Genomic DNA, 20,367 nt, shown 5'->3' on the forward strand with positions numbered 1-20,367 from the left:
CCCCCCCGGGCCGGGGTGCGGGGGCTGCGGGGTCGGGGCAGTCGGGCCGTCCGCGAGTGCCCGTGGGCTCAGCTCCGGGACCGCCTGTCACCGGCACTCCTTTGTCTGCCGGTGGGGCGCCGCCACGGGCCTCGTTAGCAGTCCCCCCGGAACCCCCACGCGGGGCCAGCCCCGGGCACCCCGCCCGCCCGCCGCGGCCCCGCCGACAGCCGCTGTCCGGCCGGGCCCCGCCGGCCCTCCCTGCTGACCCGAGGGGGCTCCGCGGGGCCGCGGCCGCCCGGTCACCCCTGCTGCTTGAAGCGGGGAAAGAGAGACAGGGAGAAAAATCATGGAGTGATATGGCCCTTTGGGAGGATACTGGCAAATAAGCAAATTAAACAGAAAGAGAGCAGCATGTTGTCATAGCAACAGTGCAATTAAATTACTTTACTGTCAGCCATCATATAATTTTCCTGTTTAGAAGCTCATGGGACGTAACTTCCATTTGGAGTCAAAGTTGAGCGTGCGGCGTAGGTAGGCAATGCCGGAGCCCCAGGACGCCGGCGATTCCCTTGTTTACCTTCTGGCTGCGCTGGCTGCAGTTTTGAAAGCTAGGAAGTGGGACCGACGTGAGTTTTGCCACACAGTGTTTATATCTGCCTCGGAATTTTTTCTTTTCCCTGATACTACTCGTGTAAAACTGCACATTCTCAGTATCTTGAGTGATGGTGTGTATTGAGGGGCTTCTGTGCAGAAAAGTTCTGTGTTTTTATTTTTAGTATTGGCTGCTTTGGTGTATTGTGTTTATAGAAAGACTGAAGGAACTTTCAGTTTTCATTTTTGCCCGTTTATAACAGGTAGAATAAAGTCCATCATTTCTCTTTCCCAGAATGGCTGTGCTGCTTTATTTTTCCTTGCAGATAGATGATTTATTCTATTGTTACCTGTAGGTTTTTTTACCTTTTGTTCATGGTATTGACTGTGTGACTGCATGACTTCAGGGAGCTCCTGAGGTTATGTTTTAGGTACAGGGAATCATTTTGTTCTTATTCAGTGTTTGTGCAGTAAGTTTCATCCTTTTAAAATTTATAATTAATTTAACTCTTTCAAATTTTTGTTCTACTGTTGTTCACATTTCCAGACCTAAATCCTGGCAGTTTGACTACATATAGAAGCCAAGTGAGCCTATCTCCTGCTTCTGAAGTAGAATTGTTGGTCTCCTGTCTGATTGTCTTGAGTTGGGCAGGTGCCCAAGTTCACTGAGCTTAGAAGGGCTCAAGGCATCCCAAATATTACAGCTCACAGGTGTCCCCCCTAGGGCCTGGTTACACAGTACCCTCAGCAGCTCATCTGACCTCTCCCAGGCCACTGTTGAGCATTACAGCAGACTTTCTGACTGCTTTCTACCATGTTTGAAATACAGTTCAGCTAATGTTAGCATCTTCTCTGTTTACATATGTTTTAAAATGCTCTATTCCTCTGGCACTTGTTTCCCCATGTCTTGGCCCTGGTCCCAAAACTACCGTGTGTTGCTTTCCCTTCTCCTTTCTCCTGCCCTTGATGGTTTTGAAGTTCTGCTGTCACTTCTGAGTTTTGATGCAACTGAATCCATAGTCAAATTGGATATTTGTCTGCCCTGGCCTTTAGCCAGAGTGACTTTAATCATGCTGCTGTTGTATTGTCCTCAAATGTGAAACAGCTGAAATTGAAGAACTGCCCTTAAGTCACTGTTACTTAGTTGGTTTTTTTAGTTCACATGCTTATTAAAGTGATACAGTCAGATACAATGAATGATTTGATACACCTGTTCATCATTAAAGGGACATGTCTCCGGGATTTCCTGTGTGGGTCTTCATGTTCATGCAGAACTGAGATATATCTGGATTATCATCTTATTCCATTGACTGAAATTTCTTCCTGTGTGCTGACTTTAGATTATTTTACTCAGCAGTTGTGGATGTTTGTGAACCTGTCAGGTGCCAAAAGGCTGAGTGACCAGTTAGGGAAAAGCTGTCCAAACACTATGCAGGATCTTTTTATGAGCTAACTTTTCTCTTGTGTTTCTTTCTCCCTTTCCTTTGGATTCACTCTCCCAGGAGTTGCTGTCTAAATGGGTCCAGTCATGCCTCCCAGTAAGAAGCCAGAGGGCTCAGGAATTAGTGTTCCGAGTGGACTGAGCCAGCGTTACCAAGATAGCGATTTATCAAAGGCACTTCACGATGACGAGGACCTAGATTTCTCTTTGCCTGCCATCAGATTAGATAAAGGGGCCATGGAAGATGAAGAACTAACTAATTTGAACTGGTTACATGAGAGTAAGAACTTGCTGAAAAGCTTTGGGGACTCGGTGTTAAGGAGTGTTAGCCCTGTTCAGGACATTGGTGATGACACGCCACCGTCTCCTGCCCACTCTGACATGCCCTACGATGCCAAGCAGAACCCCAACTGCAAACCTCCTTATTCCTTTAGCTGCCTCATATTTATGGCCATTGAGGACTCACCAACCAAAAGACTGCCCGTAAAGGATATATACAACTGGATCTTGGAACACTTTCCGTATTTTGCAAACGCACCCACTGGATGGAAAAATTCTGTGAGACATAATCTGTCCTTGAATAAGTGTTTTAAGAAAGTGGACAAAGACAGAAGTCAGGTAAGTTTGGAACTATGGAAACGTATGTGGTGCTGAAAATATTCACCTGCTAATCCAAGATTGTGTCCTTAACAGTGAAATACAGAACATTCAACCCTGTCCCTGGTAACATAATTCATTAAATTCAGAGAGCCAACATTTCTTTAGCATTGCTCATTCTGATTTTATTAAATTCATTGTCTAGACATCTGTAAGAAAGCATTCAGGGTGTGTGTGTCTGTGTGTGTGTTTTTTCTTTTCCCCCCAGCTGGTGTCTTCATGCATAGTGGTTAAATATTGTTTTTAGTTATCATGCTGTGGTAATGGTTTCCAGCTATACTAGATGAATGTAATCATGTTATAAATAGGCTGCTTGCTGTTCTTGGCTAATACAAATGTATAGTGAAAGGGTATGCCTTATGTAAGAGTCCATCTCTTTTTTCCTGGTCAGTGTTGTAATCTGAAAAAACTTTTCTTTTTCTGACACCAGCAGAAGTAATTCTGAATTTTGGTGATGAAGCTTTGTTCCATTTCAAGCAGGTTTTAGAAAAGCTCTTCAAAGAGATGAGAGAGGTCTGGCATCAAAGGTGAAAATTACCATTCACCAAAATTTCAGTTGTTCTCCCCCTGGGCTCCTGTAGCTTGTGCGCCTGGTGCAGTGCAGAGGCCTGGGGAGCACATCTCTGCTTTCTGATCTCAGTTGTTGTCGCCTGGTTTCATTGCTGATTCCTCAGCGTCGTCTGCAGGAAGAGGCTGTGTGCGAGGGAATGGGGAAGCGGGCGGAGCAGCGGAGGCAGAAAGGACTGCCTCCACACAGCCTTCTACTGCGTCAGTGTGCCTGGGAGCAGGTATCAGTTTCCGAAGGGGACTGCCTCAAGAAGCAGTGGTCTGGATGAATCTTTGGCAAAGTACGGATATACTGATAAAAATATCAGCTTGCAGATTAATTTCAGAGGCCTTCCCACAGGTTAGGGAAATAAATAGCAGGTAAGATCAAATCACTGATGGTCTGTCTCTAAAACTGGCTGAAGATCAGACAGTGGACACTTTTCCCTGGCAGAAACAATAGATGCACTCAGATTTTGTTTTTCAGTGAGGTAAATGCTGTGATTGTCTTATAACTGATTACCCTGAAACTAGACTTCTGTTGGTGGTGCTGTTCTCCCTATTTTGTGTGCTATTTAACTTCAAAAGCTGTGGAATAGGAGCTCAAGTAACTCTAGAGAAAGAGTCATATACTACCCTAAGCTAGGAACTTTTCATTTTAGATTGCTTAATTTTCTCTTCTCTGGAGCTTTCCCTTTTTAAAGGATTGACCCTTTTATCTTTATTTTCTTTCTGTTTTTAAAAATACTATTACATAAAATCCATGTTTCCATATTGCTGATCACACACTGCGTGTTGATATTTTTATCAGTTAGTTGCTGTGAAAGATTGTGTGTGAGATTAAAAAAATCTGTTTCTGAACTGGATCTTGTTTTGTGTATACCAGAGTCTTAAATTCTGGTTTGGAAGTGAGACTATAATAACAAACACCACACCAGACTTTCGTCATCCTGTCCCAGACTTTAGGAGATCTTCACACAAAGCATTTAAAACCCCCCAAAATACTGTAACTTGCAAGGCATGTTACACTGCCATTTGTGTTTTGTTCAGTCCCTCTTCCTCTGTTTACAAGTTGACTATTCAGATTTCAGCTTCCTTCCTATGAGGAGCTTCTCTTCGTGTCTATCTGTCAAATATCTGGCTGTCCACTGAGCTGCTATGAACAATACCACAACGTGCTGCCTCTCCACAGGGAAGTGGCACAGCACAATGCATGACTAGTCACCTACGTCTCAAATTCATGATTAGAACCATGGTTACATAGACAACAAGGTGTGGTGGGAGGCCCTGCCTGTATGAATAACAAGGTGGAGTTTTATTCATTCCTGGGAAATCCCAGATTATGAGAAAGAATTTGTTCCACTTTCTGGAGATGCTAATAACTGCAGGTAGCCAGCATTAAGATGAGTGGGATGGGAATCTTAAAACGTAAAATGCACCACAGCAGGTCTTTTAAGTCCCCTGCTGGGTTTTTCTCATGTCCTGGCCAAGAGATGTGGCAGACAGAGTCCTGAGCACAGAATTGGCCCTCAGTCAGAGTTGCTGAATCAGGTGCTTGACAGCTAATTGTGGACTTGGAAAGCAGTAAATGTCAACTGATGGCTTTGAAAATACCTTCATGTGTGTTAGTGCGCACGCACGCTGTGGGATTGATTCGAGTACCTTGCAGCAAATATATTTGATGTTCAGAAGGAAGGTGTCCATCTAAAGGGTTCTGTGGGTTTGGTCTTGGGGCAGGGGAAAGGGGGGTTTTCATCTCTAAGGAATCGTTTTGTGCCACTTATTCTCCTTTGCAGCCAGATCCTGCAAATTGCAGGTGTGGAGTCTGCCTGTCTTACTGTTTTTATGTGGAGAAAAAAAGGCAGCATTTAACAAATGGCATGTTATGAAATGCTAACAAGATGGGCTCTGAAACATGTACAGTATGGGGGGAAGGAGTTAATCAGTGCTGGGAATTGCAGGCATTTGCTGGATGATGTGCATTGACACACTGCGAAAAGCTAGAAGCCTTTTCTCTCATAGTTGTGCTTTCCAGTGTTTGTGTAGCCTTTCAGTAATCGTTTTTCTAAAAAAAGTTCTGCTGAACACTTAATTCTTTTTTGAATTCCCTCTGCATAGTAGTTTTCTCAATCTTGGGTGCCACTAGTTTATATTCATGGGACTAAATATGCATCTAATAGTCTGCAGCTTTTTCTGCCTGTGTATGAATGCTTCAATTTCCTGATGTGAGATCATTGTAACAGAGAGGGGGGAAAAAAAGGCAGGCTGCATCACTTCTGTTTTCGACTTACCCTGTCCTGGTGCTTTTAGGTGTACCAGGAAAAGACGTTTTTCTGCTCGGATTTGTTTTTACACTGCTGCTATTCCACTTCAGCTGCAGTGCCATCAGGCTTACCTGGCAAGCTGACAGCATGGCTATTCGTGTAACTTTGCGATGAGGCTGATCTGGATCGAGACAGAGAGCTGGGCTGAAGAAGGGAAAATGCTGAGCCCTTGATTGTACAAACCTCTTTGCATTGAGCTCAGCAGTTTAATAGTAGTTGGCCAGGGTATGAAGTATCACATGATGGGGAATAGATGAGGAGTTCCCTGGCTTTGTTTATACTGCCAGACCTGTGAATTCACTTGTTCAAATTAATCCTATTGTGAACATACAGATCTAAATGTCCTCTAGTGTGTGTCCCATTTAGTACAGCCCGTTAGTCCCTGACTTCCCTGACTTCCCTACCATCTGGTCCTTGGCTATAGAGAGGAATTTTTCTTGTATATGTGTCTCCATAGCAACGAGTTTGCAGTTGATATGGAAAGTAAGCAGTTGCCCTAGCAACGGAGTTACTGATGTGGCAGCTTCTCTGCTTGCAGGGAAAGGGCTAAGCTAGTTCAGACCCATTATGTAGGTTTGCTGTGATTATAGCTGCGCCCACTAGTGCTGCTTGAGCTAAGGGGCTGCTCAAAAATTTTGTTACAAGCCCTACTTTTTTCTCCCTTGAAGGTTTGTTTTATTCATGCAGGGATTCCTGCTTTGAACAAAGACTGGTAGGATTGTCTTTTCAGGGTGTGTGATAAGTCTGTGCCTTTTATGAATGCAGACTTCCTCAGTCATCGTTACCAGATGAGGGGAAATGATGTTTGACCTCATTGGCTTCGCTGCAATATTTTTGTCTCAGTGAACAGCCTGCAGTTATAAAGGATGGAGCTCTTGTCCCCTTGCTCTTCTCCACTATTCTGCTGTATTTTCCATGGTTTGTGCTTTTTTGAGCATCCATCCTATCGAGAGCGCTCCTCTTTGTGTCTGCTCTGTGTTGTCTGAGATAGGGAAACACGCACATGCTCCCAGCTGTGTGCAAGCTGAAGAAATTCAAGCATAATGAAGGTTTGCTTGGCACGTGTGCTGAGGGACATCTTAATAAAAATGTAATGAGGGTAAAGGATATGTTTATGGGGATGGGGGAAGAAAATTCTCCTTGCTTGATGTGGAAGTTATTCTTAGAAGTACATGGTCCATAACTGGGTCATGGAGATTGAGCCAGGCTCCTCCTCCGTCTGGAGAGCAGGCTCTGAGATCTGAGGACTCCCGAGTGGTCCTTGAGCTCTTGGAGAGCTGATGTCCAACTTGTCTTCATCTAATGTACTGCCTCTCATAAACACTCTACCAGGGCATCTGACAGGAGTTGTCGGGGACCCTTTGGTCACAAGAGACTGAAATTTCAGGAGCACCTCCTGCAAATGTCTTTCCTCTGACTTGATAGTGTTTGGGCTTTTGACAGGTAAAACCATGCAAAAAAATAAGTGCTATCTGGAGTGAGAGGAAAAGGAGCCTGCTTATTCTGTGTTAGAATCTCCTAATCCAGTCTGCATATGCACAAAGGTCGGGGACATGGGACCCTATCCTCCCTCTTTTAATGCTGTTATTTGAGAAGATTTCCTGTGAAAGTTCGGTGGCACTCTCGGGATAGAAATATCTCCTCTGTTTTTAATGTTTTTATTACCCAGGCTGACCCAAATAAGAGAAGTGTCAGGATTCCACTGCATTTATAACATCTGGTGGAGCTAAAGTGAAAAAAAACCCAACAAAACAACCCCTCAGATTCATGTTAAAGGCTTCAGATAATATTGAACCATTAATAAAATAATGCTCTAAATAAGTGGGTGCAACTGTTAATTTCTCAAATTATTAAAAGAATATATTTTGGTTTTAATTTGGAATTTGTCTAGTTTTAAATTGAAATCCATTTTCTTATATCTTTATCTGTCATACCATAAAGCTTTCTAATGTAAGAAATTTTCTCTTCAAATTGGTATGTGGAGAAATGAGGGTCATCTCTTTCTAGAGCAATCATAAAAGTCTGTAGAACCATACTGTAAGTAGAGTTTTGAGATATCTGACAATTTATGGAGAGCTTTTCTTGAACTCTTTCAGTTTTGTTTTTGAATTGCAAACCCTAGAAATTATGCAGAATATTTAAATAATAGATTTCCTGAAGCTGCGCATGGAAATAACACTCTTCCATTTCACTGGCTTCCAGCTGCTTGACTTCACATCAGAACTAACTCTTTGCAGTGGAGTCTGCCTGTATGAACTGTTATAGAGCTTTAAAAATCACAATCAGTTCTTTTTCAAGTAATGATGAGGAGCTCTGAACCTTACATCTTAGGTATTTATGCTGTCTTGCTCTTGGTTATGATAGCCCATGTACAGGCATCTTGCTGGGTAACTGGAGTGTTGGTTGCACAGTGACAGGCTATTGACCTACCAGAGGAGATTGGCTACTTAGGTTCAATAAACTGGAGTAAGGGGGCCCTGTCTGTGCTCTTCACCCACAGCAGTGATGCAAAGTGTGTTAAGCAGCATTGAAGGAGCCCAGGAAAGTAGGAGCTGGTCTTTACCATTGGCTTTGGGCTGTCGTAGGATTAATGAGTCCATTTTTTAGCTGTGATTGCACTCCCTTGCTCCTGACTGTTTGCTCCAGCACCTTCCTGGCACCTTCCTGAATGTGGTCTCTGCCACACAGTGAAGGTTAAGATGAAATGAGAACAGAAGTTTAAATACAGTGGGAGGCTTTCTTCTGTGGAGATGTTTCCTTTTGTTTTCCCTTAGGAGCAGGACTGTGCTATTTGGAGTTTAAGTGACCTGTGTTAGTGGCTCTCTGTAGTGTTCTACAGCTGATTTAAAGTGATCAAAGTCTGGGCTGCCACCATCATGCATTATCCCTGCCCAACCTGGCCACCTGTTCCCTTTGCTGGGAGATGGAACTGATCTGGGGGTGTATTGCCAGCCCCTCCTCAGCTCATACTGGCACACGGTGTCATCACACAATGAGCGGGCTGAAAACTGTTTGCATAATTTTTGGGGGGTTATTTTTCAGTGGGCTAATTCAGCTGGATTCATTTTCAGCTTCCTGTTTAGTTCATGGTTACTGTGGTCAGTGGAGCACCGGTGTCAGCACAGGCCGTGGGCTCAGCTCTGTTTAATCTGGCATGAAGCTGTGCCTGTGGCTTCCAGCCAGCTCAGAACTGACCTGGTGACAGCAGGAGATCAGGAAGGGAAGGGATGGAGGATGCTCTTACCTTTGAGAGCACAGGCTGCACTTAAATCACTGAGGCTGCTTGTATGTTCAGTTGGATACATGCTTGGGGCTGGATTGCATCCATAGGACAGAGGTGAAAGGTCCTATGAAAGTTACACTGGGATGTGCGTTGCACACACGTGTATTTTCTCAAGGTTTGTTTCTTTCTGTTGCCCAAAGTTCTTATTATTGCTAGTAGAGGAGGCTCTGCATGGAGCTGTGTTCTATATCCTCTGAAAAACTATTGCAGGAGAGGAAAGGATGTCTATAAAACCTATTGTCCGGCTTGTTCATGCTGCTGTTGTTACATCCTCATCACCTCCTAGGTTTCTTCCTATTTGTCAGAGAGCTAATGAACTGCTGTTGTCACTGCCAGCAGAGGAAGCACAGGTCCTGGAGCAGCATTCTGGTTGAGCACAGGAAGCATCGCTGATGAGGGGCTAGAGGACATGGGTGCACAGGAGCACTTTTACATGTCCATTAGCGAATGTGGCAAGGCATGTCCCTGAGCACCAGGCATGGTGGCTGTTGTAGCTGAACATCAGAGATGAACTGGGCTTGCTGGTCTGGCTGGTGTAGCTGAGTGTATGCTCTCCTGTCTTGCACTTCATTCTTCAGCAAAACATCAAAGAATACATTTCAATTACTAATATGTATCCCTTAGACTTCCTCCTTCCTTTCTTAAAAGGGAAGTGAAGTGTTTTACCTTGTCTGAAAGAGCCCAGCAGACTGTGCTGTGTGGCTTCTTTTCCTGGGTGAAGACCTTGTGAAAAAGCATTTAAAAGTCTTGATCATAACTGAGCAGCTGAAAATAATTGAGGAGTTGAGAATGCTCTTTAGGCAGCCTGAGTTGCTGGAGAAGTTTCCTTTCTTTGCTCTGGATTCAGGCAGTTACTGTGTCCTGCTTGCTGAGCCAGACACCTGAAACCTTGGTTCAGTCCTGCAGGATCTTCACATTTCTTGTAAAGTCATTCAAATGACTTGACCTGTGGCATCTGGGCAGCAGTCTCCATACCTGCTCCTTCTGTGTTGTTTTCAGCTAATTGCTGTATCTTCATTATAAATCTAGTTTAAAAAAATGAATGGCCTAGAGTAACACAAGCCAAAATCCTTATGAAGAAGAGACCCTGTGTGACTGTTTTTAATTTGGTTGGTTGTTCCTCATATGTTGATCAGTGGTGGGTTAGCATGTAAAAGTAATTGACTTGTGTCATTTCAAGACTGGGCAGACTGTTGCTAGATGACATCATGGTGCAAGCACTGTATGTAGCTATAACAAAGCACTGTGTCACAAAACTCAACAAGTCCTACACTACAAGTATAGTTTAGTTTTTGTGACTTAATTCCTATGTGTCTTTTTCTGGCTTGGAAGAATTCAGGCATGGAAGTAATACCATGTGCCTTTTTTAATTGTGGATACAAAGATGGCCCTTCTGAAGGAGCCGTTGTTGCTGTTGGACAGTGGCCCTGCAGATGGTTTCAGCAATCTGGCTGGCCTGTGACTAACTGGCCTCATAGGTGGGGGCAAGGAGCACCTTCCTCAGTTGTGCTGCTTTTATCAAGAGCTTCCTGAGGTATTTTCCCTTTGAGCAAAATTAGCATCCAGGACTGAAGTTCCCAGCAATTCTCACCTTTAATTACACAAGGAAGTGCAGAATGCCTTGGCTCTGCCATACTATCCTGTCCATGATTCCTCTTAGCCTGCAGCCTTCAGATCTTACTGATCAAGTGTTTGGAGCTGCTGAAATGCCTGGTAGTTGGGACAGGCACCCACACATGCTCATCATCGCTGCCATGTCTGACCATTTATTGCAATGACAATAAAACAGTGGATATCTTTTCTTGAGAATAAGCACATTTATAACAGCCTGGATGCTGACAAGGTTTATCTACTTTCTGGCAACAAAACTGGCTTCTGAAGAGTCCTAAATTTTGTGTAGTTGTCACTGGTGTCAAACTCACCAGTGTTAGAGGTCATGAAAGATAAGCCTCAGGAGAGAGGAAGAAGGGGAGCGACCTGCCTGCTTTGGTAGACAATTGTTTTTCCTCCTGAATTTTGGTAGGTCATTATTGACTCTTCTAAGCCTGAAGAGGGCTTTCCTTTTCTTTTTTTTTTCTATTCTCCCACCAGTTTGGACTCCTGACTTCAGAGGAGCTGCTTTTGGTTTACTCTTGAGTAAACAACAGCAGAATTGTGACTGAGGGCTGTGGAAAGTAGCAGTTGTGGCCATAAATGATGCCTCTGGATCTTACTCAGTTATCCATTTTAATAATTTTGGAGACAGTATGTTTAAATTCTTTTTCTTTTTTTAATTCATTTGTTTCAGTTTAGTTTTTCAAATTCCATTCTGGGTGTTAAGGAAAAACTGTCCTGGGGACTGGTGTAGGAATCTGTGGGAGGATTCATTCCAAGGATCTTAAATGTGAGTGGTCTTTCCGTGTTGTATGAGAAAAGAAATCAAATTGCTGCCCTTAGCCAGTGACTTAAGATACCAAAACACTATCTACAGCATGCTGAATTGCTGTATTTCATTGCAGAAGTGAACAGCAGCAATTTACCACTAGTTGAGAACTCTCGGGATTTTGAAGCACTGGTGTAACTTGCTGAAAGACAGTACTTGGTAAGCAGAGGAATGAATGGACTTCTGTACAGGGAAGTCTCAACAGCATGGAGAATTTTCTGTGGCAGTACATGGAGCAGAAACTTATTGATGGGATTTTGCATAAGACAATCTAGTTGAATGCTAAATTCACACTCATTCAAGCTTTGAGCAGAAAATTAGGCTCTGCTCCAGTGCTATGTTTATGAGATCCCACGACTGCCTACTGTGGGAGGATACTCTCTGAGATGAAGCAACTATTATACATGTTTGTCTGAGTTTACACTTGAAAAAAAAATGCCTACAGTGCAACTTGCAGGACCTGTGGGGGTTAACGCAAGACTCGAGTTAGGTGCTGGGATACCTCAAGCTTTCATTTACATATTTTTATCTCTTCCTCACCTTTGAGGGTGGAGAGTGGGAACACCTTTCTTGTAGGTTCTGTGTGCTTCAGTAAAAATAGGGAAACCATTAATGAAATGTTCTCTTTTTAGATTAGGAGAAGGGGTGGCAAACATCACTGTTAAGTGATAAAGAGTGTAATAATTGTAGTAGTTTTATAATTAGATCTGTTTTCCCTTAATAGTGGGGGAGAACTAAATACATCTTGCAAGGTTCATCTTTAGGAATAAAGTTCTTGCCATGCAGGAAAAGCTGTAATTGAAGGACTCTCCTCAGTACCACTGCTTTGCAGTGGCTGGCTGCATGCAACCTTCTCCAGTCCCTGAATAACACAGAATCACTGCACTTCCAGAGATCATCACTGCTCCTGGGAGCGCTTTGAAGGCTTTTGGAGAGCAATGTTTGACAGCTTTAAGAACTGCCTGCTACCGGCTCATACAGAGCTACAATTACACTTAGGCTTTGGGAGAATACCCTGAGCCAAAAGGTATTCGGTTCTGCAGGAATCCCCTTCAGAGATAATATTTATTTTAAATTTAACTGGAAATAATCATACGATTCTTATATAATTCCACCCTTCCTGAAGTACTTGAGGACTGAGGGGCTGTAGATGAATAGAATCATAGAATCACAGAATATCCTGAGTTAGAAGGGACCCACAAGGATCATCAAGTCCAACTCCTGGCCCTGTACAGGACCATCCCCAGGAGTCACACCATGTGCCTGAGAGCATTAGCCAAACGCTTCTTGAACTCTGTCAGGCTTGGTGCTGTGACCCCTTCCCTGGGGATCCTGTTCCAGTGCCCAACCAGACTCTGGGTGAAAAACCTTTTCCTCATATAGTAGTGTAAGTATTTTTCTGGCTTGCCTGCATAGCTGAGGTAGGAAGGAATGCATGGTGTGCACAGGAAGTGCAGGTTTTAAGTCTTCAGTTGGGAGAGCTGGGAAGTTGGAGAGTCAGGATGTGACTGAGATGGCTGGGAATTAGTTGCTGGCACTTGTAGTGTTGCATGTTTTGTTTTGAAGCAGTCAGATAACTTGTCCAAAACTTTTTTTCCTGTGTTGGCAATTAATGTAATGCATTTATTATTATGTAATTACTCCTTGCACTAGTTTCTTTGCATTTTCTCTTGCTTATTCTTCTTCTATACAGAGGAATGTTTTTCCCTTCAATGCTTAGGGTTAAATATACAGACCTTGCTTTTGTAAAAGAGCGTAGATTTGGTTTTTACAATTTTACATTGATTTCTAATACTTTCTAGGGTTCTGCTTGCATGGCAGAGAAAGAGGAAGGCAGCTGTCATAGAGACAAATTGCACAGGAGACTCAGTCCGGTGCTAGCTCCCAGCTATTGAGGCAAATGCAATTTTATTGTTCAGGCTGTACCTCCCTTTTCTGCTTAAATTCATTTATTTTTTTTATCTATCTGTATATATGTGTGTGGATATACAAATATATCTTTATATAAAAAGCATGGCATAGTTGCATTGTTTTTAGATCATCCAAACACTTTTAAGGTAAAATAGAAGCAAAAATTGGGTTGTCACATAGAGCTTTCTATCTGCTTATGTCTTTGTGCTAGGAAAACAAGATGATGTCATAGTGGTACATACCGTCAAAATTTCCTTGGGACAGACATCTTCTGTTGCCACAAATGGTTACCAATTAGTTTCAACAGATCACTCTCAAGTAAAAGTCTTAACTAATCTGAACCGTCTCTTTTGTTTTCTCCGAAACAAACTAGCATTTAAATTTTAGTAAAACACCTCCACTTTGACTAATTATTTGTTGTTTCAGATTTTGCTAAAACTTAACTGCCTTTTGGATAGTGCTGCATGTGTTCAGAGGAATTAAGTTCCTTGTTCTTGGTTTAGCAAGTCTGCTTTGATATGTCATTTGCTGTTGGTTTTTAGAGCTGAGCGATTTTGAATTTGGAAAAGCAGAAATGTAATTATGACCCTTTTCATTAAGAGACAAGGTTTTCTGTCATTCTTGTTAGAAAAAAAATTATTTTCATTTAGAAAGCTTTGATTTTAATTTGTAGCAATGGAATTGTAGGAAAGATTCTGCCTTTTCATCCTGTTTTTCTGCTGACCAGGAAAAAATACGGGAAAATGTGTTCTCCCCACTAGCTAAAATACTTGCCTTATTTTAGTTTCAAAGTAAATATGCTTATGATCTTTTGCTAATTACCTTCTGCTCTTTCACCAGCATTTGAGTTGCACTCACTCTCCAGTAGTCTAATATGCCAAAAATGCATTTGTCTGGGCTTGAGCTGAAGGGACAAGAGTCCGTGTCTTAATTATGGTAGAATTATCTACTTGTGTGTCACATTAACTCAGATTTATTCCCTTTGCTATTCATAAAACAGGGTTTGCAAACTTGTTGTTGGATTGTCACTCTGAATCTTTAATTTAGACATGCAATAAAAAGGGGAGGAATTTGCTTTTTCAGTAAACTCTTGCATTTTTCCTGTTTTGACTATCTGTTGATTCCTGTTGGTTTGAGAGTGGCTTAAATGGCTTTTCAGTCCACACCACATGTAGCTGTTAAGTGTTCCATGGGTTTTAAGTTAGACCAAGTACTGTTAGCATCTAAGGGTGTGTTTGTGTAATAATGGATCTGATAAGAGTGGTGTGAGAGGCTATTATATAGAGATTTGTGTCTTAACAGTTATGAAATTGGCTTAAAAATCAGGTAGTCATTTAAAATAATACCGGAGGGGATGTGCGCCTTATTTTAGAGCCTTCATGGTCTTTTAGAGGAGGCTCTTTCATAGAAGCGAAGACAGCTAGAAAAATTTTGGTTTGGGCTCACCCCCAACCCCCATGCTTTTGCACCATCTTATGACTTTCTAATAGAACCATGTAAAATACCAACATGCTAAAAATGCTGTGAATCGGCAATATGAAAGCCAGATTCTGGAGATTGGGATAAAGGTGTAATCTGGCAAGTTTCTTTCAAACTCTTTTGTTGGTGATGTGTTTAGTATTGCCTAGGAGAGTCTTTTGCAAGAAAAACACAGTAATTACAGAAATCCTGCTCTGTACAGTACAGATGTCAGCATTTGTGGTTACTAGGTGTGACTGTTAAGACAGAAGGACCCTTTGGAGCAGCCAGCCCTTTTCTACGGGGTGGTGCTTTGGAGCTGGTATAACTGGCTTCCTCTTGTGGGGCAAATGATAGTGGAGTTTCACACTACCAGCATGCTCAAGGGCTGGTTACTGTTTTTCAGCCGGTTTTGGTACATTATACAGCTCTAAAAGCTAAGGTGACTGCTGCCAAAGTGTTTTAGCATTGATAGGATGAATGGAGTCAATTATAAAGGGTCCCTTCCTTTTTCCTCAGCCTTTGAATAGGGCCTGCAGCAGTTTGGACCTCATTTTCTAGCTATGCTTTTTTCTCTGTAGGGGCGTTTGCATGGTATTTCTGGTTGCTTTTCACATTCAGGTATTCATTTCCAATTGCTATTTTTGTGGGGGGTTTTTCCTCCTCTTAGTTCTCTTTTTTTCTTACTTGCATCATCCATAAATGGAACTGATCATAAATGTCTGTCTGAGGAACACAGGGGCAAGTGCTTTCAGTCATTGTTGCACTGTACTGAAAGTGGATTTGCATTTTGAAAAAGAAAAAAGTTGCAACCCTTTTTTGAAGCAGGATTTTTATTCGTAAACCATGTGCTATTTTTGGTGTGTCAAATATGCAGGCTTCCTGTGTGAAACCGATAGCAAAAAAAATCACAGGAGACCTGGAGCAGTGACTCAGGTCACAGCAGGCCTGTTTGCATGACACTCGTGTCATCAAAATAGTCCTGCTTTGGCATCCTTAAATGAGATTTTCTTTTCCTTTAGATGGTACATCTGTTCAAAGGCATATTTGATCATAAGTAATTTGGAGAAAAACAATTTTCTATTCACCTGAGAATATCATACATCTTTGCCTCCTTGTTACTTCTGAACTCCTTACATCATCATCATCTGATTTTGGGCAAGTTGTCAATTTTCATTACTAGACTCTGCTCAGAAATTGTTTCTCCCTTTTTCCTTCCACTTCAGGCATATTAAGTCAGATAAATTCATGCACTGATGTTTAATCACTGAGCACTAATCACCCTAGTGCAATATTGATCAGCAGCCTTTTTGTACAATGATCAGAATGAATAATAGCTTGCTAGTAAACATGGAGGAGTGGGAGGGTGAAGATGACAAGTTAGCCCCATGTAGAAGTTGATATAGCTTTTCTAAATTCCAGAGGTTTCTAGACTCCATCCAGTAGCGTTATCTTCTCTTTTCCCCCTCCCCTGCTCCAAACTGTTTCTCTTCTTGTTCTCCTGTTCAAGCCAAACATAAATCCTCCACTTCTGTAGATGGTGTGTCTTTCAGCAAGTGTGCCAGTCCCTCTTCTCAGGTCTGCTGGTGCTACTGGGGTTGTCCAGTGTCTTATTTTCCTGTGGAGCCTGTAATTTCTCCTTTCAGTTCACTCGAAGCACGCTCAGGCTTCCTATTTCATGGGGGCGTCCTGTGAATATGGCACTTGAAAATGAAAAATGACTGCTTGTGAGTTAATTCAGTTAAAAAGAAGCCAGGGAAAACCCAAGTAGGCAGGACTGTGGTGTGTGGGTTGAAAGCTGTTTTTTACCCCCTCTTTCCTCCCACTCTTTCCTTACCGGGTAAAAGACCCAGTCTGTGCCTGAACTTGCTATTCTGAATAACCTCTTATCTGCACACAGTGACTGATGCTCACATCCTGTTTGCTACCAGCTTAGCTGAACGAGTGCCCTGAAGAGTGACATTTCTATTTCTGTTGGGTCTGTTTCAGTGAGTTTGCAGGCTGGCTCTCTGCTGCTGCCTCCATCACATGCCTTTCGATTCTCTTCTGTGAATTTGAGGAAACCTGCTCTTCCTTTGCTGTTTGTATGAAATAGCAGAATCATTGTGGGATTTGGAATGGCATCTGGAAAAATGAGGTAGACTTTAAACAGAGGAAGAATCTATATTAAGTCAGGATTCTTAAGTATTTAGACTTTGATTAATGCTGTGCTAATGTAGAACTAGTCTGCCCAGGAAATAACATGAATAAACCTGTGAATCCTATTCTTGCCAAACTGTAGGTTTTGATAAAGGACTTACTAGCTTCCTTGGAAAAACTGTAGATTTAAATGTTCCTCTCTAAGTCCATAACACCAGTGAGTTCACATCTTATTTTTCTAATGAAATCACTTTGCCGTGTTTAATTATCTGAAGACTTTCAAATCTGTTTTACTGGTGGAGGTGCTCAGGGAAGCTGAAATGCAGTATTAATTATCCATTCTAAAATACACTTGATTGAGTGGCTCATGCTGCAGTTCTTCATGCCAAACTTTGTTGCATCTGCTGCATTTACCAGTTTATTAGTTGCAACCGACGTAGTCATGCTTGTAAAAATATGGTCACCTAAAAACCCCAAGACAAACCCCCCTGTAATTGTCAAGTCTATTTTTGAGATGGCTGTGTAGAGAAAAATAATAAAGGGAGTCTTAGTCCAATTTTAATGAAGTTTACTGTGAATTAAAGTTTGAGGCTAAGCAAGTTCATCTTCTTACCCTTTTTACAAGCCCATGCTTCTGCAGCAGAATTAAAGTAAAAATGGGAGGAAATGTGAGTACATCTGAATAAATGGCTCCCAGAATGAGACGTTCCTCTGCTGTTCCGTTTAACTTACTCCACCTTGAGGATGACTTGGATGAGAGCCGACAATGTAGCTTTCTTTTACCCCCTGCCACCACATCCTTCTGCTGAGAAGGACAATTTCTACCATTTCTCCTTCCCTGACCTTGACCATGATAGGATGCTGGGTGCAGGCTCCCCAGCTGTGGCACAGTGGGTGCTGATGCCATATACCTGCAGGGAGGGCCAGGGACTGTGCTTGCTGCCAGGGTGGACACACTGTACTTAATCCACATGCCACAGTGTCTCCTGTTGGCACTTGTGGTGCTGCTGTGGCCCTGGCTGTCTCCAGCTGTCTCCAGCTGATGTGGGAAGAAGCTTTGTGCACTTGTGCACAGATAGGCTGTAGAGCTGCTGCCAGAGGAGACCAAAGGTACAGCTGGGATTGGGAGAGGGTACTTTTATCACCCTGCAGCATGGCAGTCAGTGGAGACGGGCAGGTATCTCTGCCGGGGTATGTAATTTTCTTGCCATCTTGAGATCGGAGCCTCCCCATGCTGGAAGGCTTTGATGCTGTGACTCTCACGGCAAGGCATTTGTGGCCAGCTCTCCAGAAGACTCAGGAAGAGGTTAGTGCCGTAGGTGGTGGTGCTCTTACTCTGCAGACAGGCCTGGTGAAGGCTTGCTGCTCTCTGTCTGGCCATGTGTAGGTTGCAGTGGTGTGGCTCTCAGGTGGAATTTCTTGCTTGGTTTGGATTACAATAAAAATAAGATGCCAAATCCCACCAGGTGAGGAAAGACCTCTCCCACAGGCACTGCAGTTCTAGTCCCACTAGGGTGTCCAGTGTTTAAGAAGGAGTGTGCTTACTGGTGCAGCTGGGTTTTGACCTCCCCACAGGAGGCTGGCTTGCTCCTGGAGCTAAACAGATCTTGCCCTGGTTTGTCTTCATTGCAGAGCCGTTGATCTTACTGTCTAATTTAGGAGACATTTCTCCAGAGCTTTGTGATAGTATCTGGTGTTTGGGTGGAAGGAGAATTGGTATAAGCTGCTTGCAAAAATGCCAAGTCTGGTGAATTCCCAGGTTTTTTTGAGTCCATGAGGTCTGGGCTTATGACATTTGCGCTGTTGAGGCTTCTGAAGCCAGGCCCTGGCCTGATGATTTCGTGGTGATTTGGGCTGTGTGAGTGAGATGAAGGCTTCACATGCAGTCAAGAGTTGCCTCATTTTGGAGGATGTCTGCAGCATGTGTTTTGTTTTGCTTTCTGGGATTTCCTTCAATCAGGAGAAAGAGGAGAGGGAAAGAGAAATGATAGTGTAGAAATGGTGCACAAGCAGAGTAGAATGTATATGTAAGTAGCAGAAATAATGTGTATGTTCGTGGATGTGGGGTAACACTGAGGTCTCTGTTGCAGGACGATAGTCATTCTTCAGTCCATGCCTGCTGCAGGTGACAGTGATCTGTTGAGGAGGCTGAGCAGAGCTTGGGATGGAGCACAGCTTTTTTTCTGTAAAGAGCCCAGGGATACTTGGAAACCCCACATCCAGGGAGCCTCTCAAACCATTTATCAAAGTGCTTGGTGTTCCTCTTCAATTCGTCATGCGAACCAATATTAAATACTAAGCAAGGAAAAACCGTATATTAAATAGACGGTTATGGGGGAAATGGTGCAAATCCATTAGCTTTTGTCAGGTCTTCCTTATTTCTGTTTTTATTTGTCACTGCTAATGGATTTAGTGCAACTTACTCCCTCCTACCCATTTCTGCTAGCTGTTAACCCTTTCCCCTGGAAATTCACCCACTGGCTAATTTCATCATTAATACACCAATAGGCAAAAAATGACCTGCAAACCTTTAGCACAGATATAAGTGTTGAATAATTTTTTTAATATCTCTTGTGTGAAGGGTTGTGTTTTAAAATTGTCCCTAGGTTTCCATAGCTGATGTAACTATATATTTATAAGAAAAGGCAATTTGTGTCTTTTCCAATTGTATAATGTAGATAATATGAAGAGTATCAGATGACCAGTGAGTATTTGAATGAGTGCACCTCTGATACGAAATTAGCATGCCCCACTAAATAGGCTGGAGTCTCAGGGGTTTTTTCCTTTTTGCCTTTGATTTTATTGGTGACCTTGAGGACTTCTTTTTTATTCTTTTGTTTCTGCATCTCCTCAATTTTCTTTTCAATAGAGTAGGGATAATTACACTCTCCATGTATACACGGAAATTCTATAGGCTGAAAGAGCATTATTAATGCTACTTGCTGCCTAATCTCCCTCAAGTGTGCCTGTGATGGCCCATCATGCTGACAGGCTTGTCTTCTGGGTGCTCCTGCTTTCCCAGCCCAGTCTCCCTGCATCTGTTTGATCTTGCACTTTGTTCCTTCCTTGCAGTGTCATAGCCTGTCTTCTTCAGTGCCCGGACTTTGCCTAGGCTGGGGAGGCTTTGGGGGATGTCTGGGGTTGCTAGGCACTAGCATGAAACAACATCTACTTTATATAGGAGTCAGGCATTGTTTAAGGGCAGTTAATGATTCTGCTTTCTTCAGCTGCTTGCAGGATTTCTGTGTGGCAGCCTAATAGCTTTATAGGGTGGTTTGCATATAAACTCAACAAGGAGATATTTAACAAGCTGAGTATGACTCTTGGAGTTGGGTGACATAATGCAACACCTCCTGAACCTCTTGGAGAAATCGTTTTATGATGAGAGCGGTGGGAAGCTAATGTGGTATGAGATCCACTGCTGGCTGTAGGCAGTCATTTTGTGCGAGTTTACCTGTACTAATGGACAGGTGCTGCTGTGCTGGAGGAGCACTGGACTAGCTGTGCCTGTGGTGTTACCTGGCAATGGGTTACCGTGGTTGAAATAATGGTAGAGAATTGTTCCAGACCCAGTGTTTAAGCGCCCCTTGCCAGGATCAGGAGCCTGGACTCT

General features: G+C 42.9%; 1 protein-coding gene across 5 annotated transcripts in view; it reads left to right on the forward strand.

The window, feature by feature from the left end:
- Positions 1-303: 303 nt before the first annotated feature.
- FOXN3 (forkhead box N3) overlaps positions 304-20,367 on the forward strand; it is a 134,855-nt gene continuing 114,791 nt past the window's right edge. For 2 of the 5 annotated variants that reach the window (XM_027637604.1, XM_027637605.1), the window contains exons 1-2: positions 304-608; positions 2,076-2,632. In XM_027637604.1, the coding sequence (XP_027493405.1) occupies positions 2,090-2,632 (543 nt within the window). In that variant the 5' untranslated portion in view covers positions 304-608; positions 2,076-2,089. The remainder of the gene's footprint in view (positions 609-2,075; positions 2,633-20,367) is intronic. The other 3 variants (XM_027637607.1, XM_027637606.1, XM_027637608.1) reach the window with 3 other exon arrangements.

The sequence above is a fragment of the Corapipo altera genome, unplaced genomic scaffold, assembly GCF_003945725.1.
Source record: "Corapipo altera isolate COAL_440 unplaced genomic scaffold, ASM394572v1 23, whole genome shotgun sequence".
NCBI lineage: Eukaryota > Metazoa > Chordata > Aves > Passeriformes > Pipridae > Corapipo > Corapipo altera.